This window comes from Ruditapes philippinarum, unplaced genomic scaffold (genome assembly GCF_026571515.1).
Source record: "Ruditapes philippinarum isolate M1 unplaced genomic scaffold, ASM2657151v2 ctg1197_1_1_1_1, whole genome shotgun sequence".
Lineage (NCBI taxonomy): Eukaryota > Metazoa > Mollusca > Bivalvia > Venerida > Veneridae > Ruditapes > Ruditapes philippinarum.
In genome coordinates, this window is record NW_026859020.1 from 232,061 (window position 1) to 245,198 (window position 13,138).

Sequence of the window (13,138 nt, forward strand, 5' to 3'; positions counted from 1 at the left end):
TTCAGTATGCAATCCATCAACAATGTAAGATGAAATAGTCAGTTTTTAATATGTAGCACAGTCAGGATTACAAAAAGTACGAACGTTACTTCTTTTTCTGAGCAAAATTAATCAAGAAATGGGAAAACATAATGAAACATCTTTAACTCTTTGCAGCCATCATGTGAATTCAGTCAATAATACGCATTATAATAAATTAGCGTAGTCCCCAGTTACAATTATGTAGCAGAGATTTACCCCTATATTCATCTCGTAATTTAATCAAGCTAAATACGTACATGATCTCTGCGATCATAAGCAACGGCCCCTGGAGATTTCGATGCACTTATTAAATGGACTTCGGTACTCCAGCCAGGATCAATAGCAATAAATCCAACATAACCAGTGTCCTCGAAACTAAGTAGCAATGCCTCCTCAGGAACTGCAAATAATAAGATTTTTTTAAAGAAATACAACCTACCGAGGGCGTGATCAATTATTTGTGTGTGCGCGCGCGCCTGCGTGTGTGATAGAATGGTGTGTTCGGACAAGCATATTTGTACGAGTATGAATACATCAAACATCGTTTTGTACATGTTTGCCATGTTGTGATACTAGTCCATTATTTTATTCACAAAGTATTCATTGATTACGCGGTTAAGCATAAGTTGTTCACTAATACACTGGGAAGCACCTTTTCAAGGATGGGTCCAGACCAGAAAAGGTATGATATATCTAAGTTTAACTTGTAAACTCGAGTTTAAGGAAAAGATATGTGTAACTTTTAATGCACTTTATGTTGTTGTGACATTTCTTGAATGTATTGCTTTACATTAATACAATGTAACTGTTAGGGAATTTCAAAAACAATATCATAAAATTTAGTACTATCAGAAAATGATTGCCTTACAATTGGATACGTTACGTTTATCAAGTTGTTTTAAATAAGATATTAGATATTACAATGAAATTGTAGACTTCAGAAGAGCTCAAGGCCGTATTGAAGGTTAAACAAAGTAAGTCAGGTTTTACATTTTGCTGTTTAAATGAACAAAGTACAATTCTGATGCACTCTTTAAGAGCATAATACTGATATTAAATTTCATGTTATTGCCTCACCTCTACAAGTTTTCCCATCAGAGGATAATGCCAATCCGCCGTAAGTTGGACACGCACAAACATACTGTGTTTTATGTGTTGGAAGGCACAGATGAGAACATCCGCCGTTATCATCTTCCATACAAGGATGGTACGCTAAAACATTGTAAAAATGACCATTAATTGTCGTCTGCTGGCACAGTTTTTGAATTATTAACTTGAAACTTGATCTGTATCATCTGTTTTAGAAAATTAAAGGCAGACACACAATCGATTTTAAGTCTTAATTTTACGTATAAAAATTTTAAAAATTGATACCAAATGGATGAATGAGACCAATTACTGTGCATCAATTCAGAAATTCAATTACTTTATACATGTATTATGTTCTGTGTTTTTAACATATTATCAATATTAGTTTAATATTTTTGTTGTATAAGTTTACATGGCAAACGCAAAATAACATCAATAACAAATGAAAAACATGATATAATGCACATAAAAGTGTTAGTTCAAAGGTCCCTTTCACGGACAAGATTCTATGAAAACATGTTTTACACTACGTTATGTATAAAATAATATCTTACTCATCGGCTGCATGGTTGGGTTAAGGCTTATCAAACTAAACAGTTCTCTAGTTCCAAGATTAGTTATCTCTTGCTGCCAGATGAGCTTCTTGGAGTTTAACACGAGGGAGTAGATGGCGGTATTAAACCATGTGCTGATCACCGCCAAGTTGCCGAAGACGATCAGTCCAAATCCTGGCGATCCTTTCGTCAACTGCTGCAAGTCGACCTGCTTCTTGCATTTCTTGCCGTTCAGTTTACACGAGAAAACGGCATGTTCCCACGCGTCGACCCAGTAAAGTTGCCTGTAAATAGAGATAAGTCACATTTTGCGAGAAACAGTGATGAACTCGGATGTCATGGGATTTGTCTATATTTGAAATCGTTATTGCTATATTATACTTGATTGACAATGTGACAGTAGCAGACGTAGAATCACCATGATAAAGTCACGTGAGAATAACGATAATGTTCTGTTCATGATTTAATTTTCTTCAAATTCTTTTCTCATATCTGTTACGATGAAGATCCTTTTTGTATGTGTTGTATGTGGTGTCGTTTTCTAAAGATTTTGGAAAATCACTGAGCTAAATATAGCGAAATATTTTTGTTTGATTGTTTTTATATATCTTAAAAATGTAATTAAGCAACATGTTGAAAGGTTGTCTTGTAAGATAACAATCAGTATCTTACCAGTCGAAACCTGTGGATTATTTTTGTAATGGACCTGCTTGACATTGAATGTGAAACAGTCCATTGAATTTGAAATGATTTCAAAAAAACAAAAACAAAACGAAAATGCAAAACATCAGCTATAATATATAATATGATATTATGAAAAGTACCTGCTCGTTTTTATCTATTTTGTTAAAGCTATTCTAAACAATCATTGCGCTATTAACTATTAGTTTGTATTACAATGTAAACATTTTATCTGGAAAGGTGTTGCTATGAGATGATGTTATTAAACAATCAAAGATGGAATTTGTTATACAGTGCACACAATGTTACGAATCAAAGTACAGCACACATTCAATGTTGTCCCGTTCCACATTGTGGCAAATTCTAAAATACGTATAAGTATTTCATCATTTGTTCTATATTTTTTAGTTTCATAGTTTTATTTAAAACCAGAAATATTTTTGTCGTGAAATACAAACACCAAAGTAGATATAACATTAAAACAGCAAGAAGCTCTGGTGGCATACCGCTACATATTCTATAAGGAGCTCTTCAAGTTGTACTAGGAAATTGACTGATTGCTGATACATGTAACTTGCCTTATTGTTGTTAGTACCCAGCAATAAAATTACGCACTTTTATTTATACCGCTTAAGAAACCATGGTACTAAACCCTTTACATAGTTTCAAATAAAATACCAACACGTAAATGCTATATGTCATAAACTTAAGAGTATCTCAAATTAAGTCAAGGTTATTGGTTTTTCAATCATAATAAAACATTCTCTTAATATTCTTGTAGATATTATAGTAGTATTACTGTCTAAGACGCATGTCAACAACAGAAGCAAACTATAAGCTGTTTTCCCGAGAGGCATTCGTATGCTAGTATAAAAAGATGTCAATCTTATTGCTAAAATAATCTCTTAAATAATACAAATTTACCATAAAATAATTTAGAAATGGACTTTGTCAGTTCTGATGATGTCTCGTGCTTTGGAAGTATAGATAAAGATCTAGAAACTTGCTTTCAAATAGAATAAAATAAAATTATTTACCGACATATAAAAAACTGCCTTTGAAGCTGTGGAATACAATTTTCATTAAAATATAACAATTGTCTTTGAAACTACATTTATATATTCTGTTTTTCTGAATTAGCTTAGTTAGATTTACAAAGCGATGGAACAGAAAAACTTTGGTAATAGTTTGCTTTTGGCAATTGCTCACATATTTATTATTGAAAGTGATAAAAATACAATACAAATAGTATATAAACGAACACCCTGGATGCAGCACAACTTGCTTTATATACTTTCCTTAAAACCGTATACTTGTTATTCAAAACATTAAATGAAATTTGCTTTAAAATATTCGACATGGCATAACACGATTTTGGTATAATAAACTGGTTTGTAGACAACAAAATGCATGCTATAGATTTATCGAAAAACCGTTGTATTTTTAGGAGTATTGCAATAGGATAACATGATACGCTTTCACTATTATGTTTGTTTTGTAAAAAGTCACTTTAACGTGGGTTGGTCAGACACATATTTCATATTTCCGTGTCTCGTAAATATCCATTACGACGATAAATGGTCGTGCAAGAGATGTCATAATTAAGGAAAAGCCACAATTGTCTTCACAAATGTGTAATGTTTCTTTTAAGGAATATAAAGTATTTTATCATGAAAATGTGAAAGCCATTTAGCACAATTTTTGGTTGTTTTTTTACTGCTTTTTTGTTTTGACTTTTTGTATGTTTGGTTTTATGGCGCACCAACACAATATAAACTTGTGTGTTACACCTCACCTGCTGGAGCTACTTTATTATTTTTTTAATGCGTTTATTTAAGGTCGCCACCGGAAAGCCCATATGGGCGACCGTACACTACAGTCGGGCCATCCTAGAGCGTCCCGCCGAGATTTTTTCGTCGATTTTTCCAGCTTTTATTGGTGGAGGAAGACCCCAGGTGCCCCTCCGGGCATTATTTCAGGCACGAGCGGGCACCTGGGTAGAACCACCAACCTTTCGTAAGCCAGCTCAAGCCCAAGTCACATTTTGCGAGAAACAGTGATGAACTCGGATGTCATGGGATTGGTCTATATTTGAAATCGTTATTGCTAGTTTATACCTGATTGACAATGTGACAGTAGCAGACGTATAATCACCATGATAAAGTCACGTGGGAATAACAATCATGCTCTGTTCATGATTTAATTTTCTTCAAATTCTTTTCTCATATCTGTTACAATGAAGATCCTTTTTGTATGTGTTGTATGTGGTGTCGTTTTCAAAAGATTTTGGAAAATCATTGAGCTAAATATAGCGAAATATTTTTGTTTGATTGTTTTTATATATCTTAAAAATGTAATATAACTACATGTTGAAAAAAGGTTGTCTTGTAAGAAAACAATCAGTATCTTATCAGTCGAAACCTGCGGATTATTTTTTAATGGAACTGTCTGACTTTGAATGTGGAACAGTCCACTGAATTTGAAATGATTTCATTTGAAAAAAAAAAAAAAACAAAAAAAAACACGAAAATGCAAAACATCAGCTATAATATATACTATGATATTACGAAAAGTACCTGCTCGTTTTTATCTATTTTATTAGAGCTATTCTAAACGATCATTGCGCTATTAACTTTTTGTTTGTATTACAATGTTAATATTTTATCTGGAAAGGTGTTGCTATGAGATGATGTTATTAAACAATCAAAGATGGAATTTGTTATACAGTGCACACAATGTTACGAATCAAAGTGCAGCACACATTCAATGTTGTCCCGTTCCACATTGTGGCAAATTCTAAAATACGTATAAGTATTTCATCATTTGTTCTATAGTTTTTACGTTTCATAGTTTTATTTAAAACCAGAAATATGTTTGTCGTGAAATACAAACACCAAAGAAGATATAACATTAAAACAACAAGAAGCTCTGGTGGCATACCGTTACATATTCTATTAGGAGCTGTTCAGGTTGTACTAGAAAATTGACTGATTGCTGATAACTTGCCTTATTGTTGTTAGTACCAAGCAATAAATTTATTATACCGCTTGAGAAACAATTGTACTAAACCCTTTACATACACTAGTTTCAAATAAAATACCAACATATAAATGCTATGCGTCATAAACTTAAGAGTATCTCAACTTAAGTCAAGGTTATTGGTTTTTCTATCAAAATAAAACATTCTCTTGATATTCTCTTAATATTCTTGTAGATATTATAGTAGTTTTACTGTCTAAGACGCATGTCAACAACAGAAGCAAACTGTAAGCTGTTTTCCCGCGAGGCTCCAGTATGCCAGTATGAAATTAAGTCAATCTTATTGCTAAAATAATCTCTAAAATAATACACATTTACCATAAAATAACTTAGAAATGCACTTTATGAATTCTGATGATGTCTCATGTTTAAGAAGTATAGATAAAGCTTTAGAAACTTGCTTTCAAATAGAATAAAATAAAATTATTTACCGACATATAAAAAACTGCCTTTGAAGCTGTGGAATACAATTTCATTAAAATATAACAATTATCTTTGAAACTACATTTATATATTCTGTTTTTCTGAATTAGCTTAGTTAGATTTACAAATCGATTGAACAGTAAAACTTTGGTAATAGTTTGCTTTTGGCAATTGCTCACATATTTATGGCTTTACATGGATTATTGAAAGTGATAAAATACAATACAAATACAGTTGACTCTCGGTAACTCGAAATCCAAGGGACTGGGCATTTAACTTCGAGAGAAACGGAATTCGAGTAACGTGGAACTACCACCATTACATGTATATACATGTGCCTGATTGAATGTGCAAAGGAGTAGGTTTGTTATTGTTGTTAGCGGCAATGCTGCAATATTTAACCATTGAAATGACGGTAAATCACTTACAACTGCAAATTATTAATGAACAAAAATATATCATTCAAAATTTAATACATGTATATTAATAGTGAAACAGAAACACACAATTACATTTGATTAAATTCATCATCGGACGAAAACGAAATTAGCAACTATCCTGAACTGGAAGTACAAATATGACAGATAATTAATTAAACAAATGTCCTTTACCTTGATAACACACATCAAAACCTAGGCTGTTATTTGACTAACACCCGTCAGACTGGCATGAGTCAACTTTCTTTAAGAAATGTAATTAAATTTTAATTTAGTTATCTAACTGTTAAAACCAATTAAGTCCTGAAACGGATTAAAGCCACTTTTACGACGTGCTAATAATACATGATGACCGGCAATTAAAAATTACTATGAAACGTGTAAATCATGAGTGACAACATCTCACCTTGATGTTGCCGACCTTTGATCAGACGGTTGTTTTCACACTTCGACTTATTGAGATGTAAATATGTTGGACTTTAATTGAGGGACCAAATTTTTCTTTTCGACTAAACAGGAGTCTCGGCAAGTCAAAATTTGACCTAAGCGGAGTTAAAATACAAAGATAAAGAAGAAAATTTGACGGGACTTTAGAAATTATTCGACTAAGGCGGAATTTTGAGTAAAGCGATTTTGACTTATTGAGAGTCAACTGTAGTATATAAACGAACACCCTGGATGCTGCAAAACTTGCTTAAGACCGTATACTTCTTATTCAAAACATTAAATGAAATTCGCTTTAAAATATTCGAAATGGCATAACACGATTTTGGTACAATAAACTTGTTTGTAGACAACAAAATGCATTCTATAGATTTATCGAAAACCCGTTGTATTTTTAGGAGTATTGCAATAGGATAACATGACATATCGCTTTCACTATAATGTTTGTTTTGTAAAAAGTCACTTTAACGTGGGTTGGTCAGACACATATTTCATATTTCCGTGTCTCGTAAATATCCATTACGACGATAAATGGTCGTGCAAGAGATGTCATAATTTAGGAAAAGCCACAACTGTCTCCACAAATGTGTAGTGTTTCTTTTAAGGAATATAAAGTATTTTATCATGAAAAATGTGAAAGCCTGTAAAAATTTTATTAAGCACAATTTCTGGTTGTTTTTTACTGCTTTTTTATTTTTGACTTTTTGTATGTTTGGTTTTACGGCGCACCAACACAATATAACCTTGTATGTTACACCTCACCTGCTGGAGCTACTTTTTTTTAATGCGTTTACTTAAGGTCGCCGCCGGAAAGCCCATATGGGCGACTGTACACTCAAGTCGGGCCATCCTAGAGCGTCCCGCCGAGATTTTTTCGTCGATTTTTTTTCCAGCTTTTATTGGTGGAAGAAGACCCCAGGTGCCCCTCCGGGCATTATTTCAGGCACGAGCGGGCACCTGGGTAGAACCACCAACCTTTCGTAAGCCAGCTGGATGGCTTCCTCACATGAATGATTTCGACCCGAGTGAGGATCGAACCTACAGCGGTGAGGGACCTGTGATCTCATGTCAGCGACCTTAACCACTCGGCCACGGTGGTCCCTATGCTGGAGCTACGAAATGCATAGACTCCATTTATTCGAAACATTTAGTCGCCGCTTTCCATACGCATGGTTAAATGGTGGCTGTAATTCTGATACCCCAACACGTTAAATTAAGCCAACCCCTCCGCTACAAGGGACTTTTGACTTGTTTAATGGACTCGTAAGTATAAAATACGTATGTAGATAAAAAGAAAATGTGTTTGTCTCGAGTAGATATTGAACATATCTCAACACAATTTGAGAATTCTTTTCTTCTTCATAGTTTCACACGCTTAAAATCACTGGCTCTCGGCAAGAAAAACAATTCTATTTCATTAATGAGATGTATTCTATATTGACTCAAATCAAACAGATATCCTATGTCTATTTGTCTAAATGTTTTGTTCCATTTCCTACAGTATTTTTTTATGTTCCAAAGTGTTTGGATGTCATATACTTAAATTGTACAACTAATATATTGTGTGCCATCTGTTTAAACATTATAATATTCCATACACACGTGCATCAATATTTTCTCAATATTGTTATTTCGGCTATTTCATCAGACACAGTTAACCTGTTTTTATTATTATAAATAAGTTTTCGTCATTTTCAAAACGTACACATGCATCTAATACAGGGGCCCTAAGGAATTAAAAACCGGCAATCTTTGATATAAATTTCTGATACATCGTATTTATCAGGATAAAACTTGGCAAATCTCATTTCATACTTTGAATATATCTCGTGTGTATAACCGTATATTTATTTTATATATCGTGCCAAAATATAATGATTTATATTGCAGTATTTTCCTTGCGGGGAATACAGCGAATGATTACAAATTCATGCAGCTAGTATAGAATCATAATTGTGTAATTATGACAATTAATATAATATTTATAAGAAATTGTATTATCTTATTAAAAATGTTCTCTCTTTTTACATCATATAACAACAAACGACGACTTCTTAATGGTAATAGGTGTCATTACAGAAAAAAGTGTAACATGTGTTGAAGGTTTTTTCGAGAGATTGCAATAAACAAAACTCAATGATGATTGAGAAAAGTAACGTATGGGTGTCCGTCATTAGGTCATATGGCGCGAAATTGGCTAAACTCTGGTGTTACAAATTTCAAGCATTTAAAGCAACATCAGGGGTCAAAACCACCTCGCCTGCTGGGGCTAGGAGATGCATAGACTCCAGTTATTCGAACACATTTATTGTCTCTTACGATCACGCGCAGTTTTAAAACGGCGGCTGCAATTCTGATGCCTTAAACCTGAGTGGCAACCCCTCAGACCACAAGAAATGTCTCGAAATACAAGTTGACTTAACTAAAACATGCATGCCTTTGCATCGGTATCGTTGGTGAAAGACTCTTTGAAGTTTTATGTGTTTTTTTTCTTCAAAAATGCGTCATGAAAAGAGCAAAATTTTAATTTATTGATATATTTTGAATATTGTTTCCGTAAATATATTAACTAATTTATCTAGTTGATCAACATGAATGTTTAATACAACTTTCACTTGCAAGAATATAAGTGTTACCATAGAAAAGCCAAAGAGTTATTTTAGAAGAATATATGAGCATAAAATATATCAAGATAATTTCCATAGTAAGATGATATTTTGGTTTGCATGAAAATGATGTTTTAAACCTAGGTTACATTAACGTAAAATAAAAAAGGGTAAAATATCAATAAAAAGTATTCTCCTGTGTTTTGCGGTAGATGTTTAAATCTGAAAGCAATTTTCTTGCAAACACCCACTTACATATTGACCATTCCCTTTTATGACAAATTCATTTCCTGCAATATTCGTTTTTGATTGAGACAAAGCATTTCAAAGCAAAAACAAACTAAAATACACGCAAACGCTATTTACTAATTGTTTCATGTTGCTGTGTTTTCCTGAAATTTCTGTCAACAATTTATATAAATCAATTTCTTATCCGCTTCCGAGATTAACTTTGGGAAGTCAAATGTTCAGTTTTGCTTAAGCCGGTGCTAGGGGGCGTGGACTGTATATTGCATTTGCAAATGTCATCAATGACTGAACTTAATCAGGCCGAGCATACATCAAATTCAGTTTGCTGTTATGTACATTCCATCTTTTACTACGTAGTTAACTTAATATACTACTTTTGTGCTCCTCAGCGGCTTATACCCCTATGTAACGTTAAAATACAAGAGAAACTTTAGGAAAGGACTTTTGTTTCCACACCAAAGCATTACATTATAATAGATCATAATGGACTGTATTCAGACAACAAATATCCCACCTCAGTGTATCATAACGTTCGGATATGATATCAAAAGAAAATGATAAATGAACATTAGTAAATTACCCACGAGGATATTTTGGACCCGCTCATAATTATATATGATATTAATGATTTACTTAATTATCCATCAGTTCTTTCAAGTTTCGTTGTTGTTGTTTGCTGTTGTTGTTGTGTTTGTTTTGTTGTTGTTTTTTTCTCGTTAAATTGTAAGTATTTCAAACGTATTCACAATTGTTAGCTTATTTTTTTAAAGTGAAACATGGAACCCCTAAAAACGCCGAAAAACGACAATTGAATGTTTCGTTTGAGCTTGTTTATGGACGTGGTGGTAATTGTGTACCACGGTCTAAGCGGAATTCAAACATTTAAACATTAAATTGGTTGAATTTTAGTTTAGAAATTTCTGCAGATAGTTCATTCCAAATGAAGGCAGTTCTTTTGAATTAAAAAACATCATGGAACGTTTTAGTGTGACATATTCGCGTCATTCCAGGAAAAGCCGCTTATGGTCCCCAAGTAACCTGAACCCATTTGTTCTCAACACTGCTATAGCCGGTGCTAGTGTGCATGAGATATGTCGCACCTTCCATTTATAATTGATAATAAAACTCGGTCAATTCGAGTCTGTCATTTTCAATAACCTTATTTTGTTTTTCTTCGGTCTAAATATACCTCCCTTAACGATTACAACGATTCTTGAATAAAAGCTTTCTCCGAATGTATATATTAACGGTGAAGAAAACATGCATATGATTATGTCTGCAGCAATGTGAGCATATTTGCAATTATTTTAAATCCGTCTCTTGTTTGTCATATTTTATGTGTCATTGACATTTAAGTTGAGCGTAAACAAAGATTTCAGATTGTCCTTCTATTGGGAACACTTGGTGTTTATCAATTTACACTTAAGTAACACAATTATTACATTTTGCTTTTCCATCGGGCTAATATTGATAAGCAATCCACTTGACATACATTTGTGAATGTCAAGTGAGTTAATGGAATTCGTGCAATATTCCACATCACGACATTACGGCGACTGGACAAATGTTGACAAGACACCAAATCATAATGTCAGTGACAATATGGAAACAGTGGCATGCGTCACTCTTAAATACATCAATTTGGCGTTTTGATATAATCCAGACGTTACAGTTATATGGTTACAATATAGAAAGACAATGGGATTTTACAATCATTTTGTTCTATTAAAGCCCGGCTTCCATTTAGCCTATCTTTGAAATTTGGACTACGAATAAAATGTTTCGACCTATCGACTTCTGTATTAATTAAAGAGAACATTGAATCGAGTGAGTTTCAAAAGGCCCTTCCATGATCACTAGATTTGCCAAACTGTCATAAAGACTAAAAGTCCTCGAAATATTCGAATAAAGAGATTTAGACGAACCCTTACATGATGCATAGGTTTGATTCTTCTGGATGTTTAGGCATATATTATATATATCTTTGAGCTGACTTGTTCATAAAATGGTTAAACAGCAAAACCATAGCAGCCTTAAAATACTGTATAATCTCAAATGATAAAATATATTTTCCATAAGTTCTGTCATGAAATCAAACCGAGACTGCAACATTTTCAATTTTCCCGTTTTTTGACGTTCTTTAAGGATTCTTGTTTTCTCTATTCTTTCTTTTTAAAACGACGTTAATGTAAACCTTTAATAATGATAGCTCGTGTACGATTCTGTTTATAACAAAATTTGTGTAAGTCTAAGAACGTCGAAAAACTGCAAATTCGGTCATTTTTGTGTTAAACGCGTGTTTTTTTTTGAAAAAAAAATGCTTTTAAAAATGGTTATGAAACACTGAAATGACGTCATGTGATAAAATAAATACGCTTAATTTAAAATATCACTAAACCCATGAATAAATGATGTTCTTCTGCTCTACAAAAGATAAATCAAATGCATGATGCATTAGAGACGCTCGAGAGCAAATGATAAATATACCACGTGAAACATTCTGTAGGCTGTAACGTTATCACAATCTAACGAGCAAATGCCTAGGAGATTCCACGTGTTATCCAGCATTCTATGAGCATTCTCAGGTGAGTTTGGAGCCAACGAAACAGTATTTACTCAGTGAGTTAGTGACATTAATGTTGCATGTACATTGCGACCTGTTACATGTACCTATTGACTAAAATTGTTGCATGACACAGCTGTTTTCCTCTAAGTCTTTACCATATCATAGCATGCAATTCTGACCCTCATTTTTGGCTTTGTTTGTAATTATTTTACATAACGGCTGCTATTCTAATAAGGGATTTGCTCAAGTTTTTTCTATCTGTGGGTAGTATAGGCGAGTTAGAGGTCAAAATTGTGTAGGAATTTTGAGCATATTTCAACCAAAGAAAAAAATGACCTCAAAATCGCCTATACTTCCCTCAATTAGGGAAATCTTGAGCAAATCCCTAATTATAATATCAGTCGTTACACGTAATACAACGTTAAGAGATGAATACAAAAGAAGCAGGGTAAATAGTCCAAAGGACCTGCTTTTGATAGGTTGGGGTGCAGGATCTCCATAAAATATCTATATTTACTATGTAGGTTAGAGATTACCTCCTTTCTTTTGTTGAAAACGCTCAATCATAACCTCAATTCTGTTCTAATTTATGTACATCGGGAGATTGTTGAAATGTAAAATATGTAAGTAATTTGAAAAAGGTCTATGTCTGAGTAGTAGCCGAATTCTTTCATCACTTTATTACCATATATGGAGAATCTTCATCAATCATTTCGCGAGGCTCAGACACATTATTTCCCCCCTGACGGTCAGACATATCTAAATTGGTTTTACATCTAGTAAATAACACTTATTTGATATATGATCTTGCTACAAAATTGTAGCAGACTGACACGTTACCACAAAAATCAGTGGTACAGAAATGTGCTACAGTGATGGTTTCAATTTCGATTGAGTGTTTTTAAAATAACCATTGTTTGTGATAAGCAAGAGCATTTTGTTATTAAGACAAACAACAATTACAGAACATATCAATTTTCTGAATTCATACTGACAATGTTAATACTATAATAAGATTGATATAACATT

The 13,138-nt window shown here is 33.2% G+C and overlaps 1 protein-coding gene across 1 annotated transcript in view; it reads right to left on the bottom strand.

Moving 5' to 3' along the window:
* Positions 1-13,138, bottom strand: part of LOC132754927 (uncharacterized) — a gene marked incomplete at its 5' end in the record, with an annotated part of 44,216 nt that overhangs the window by 16,031 nt on the left and 15,047 nt on the right. The window contains 3 exon segments of the mRNA XM_060745683.1: positions 279-421; positions 1,099-1,233; positions 1,665-1,948. Of these exon segments, the coding sequence (XP_060601666.1) occupies positions 279-421; positions 1,099-1,233; positions 1,665-1,948 (562 nt within the window).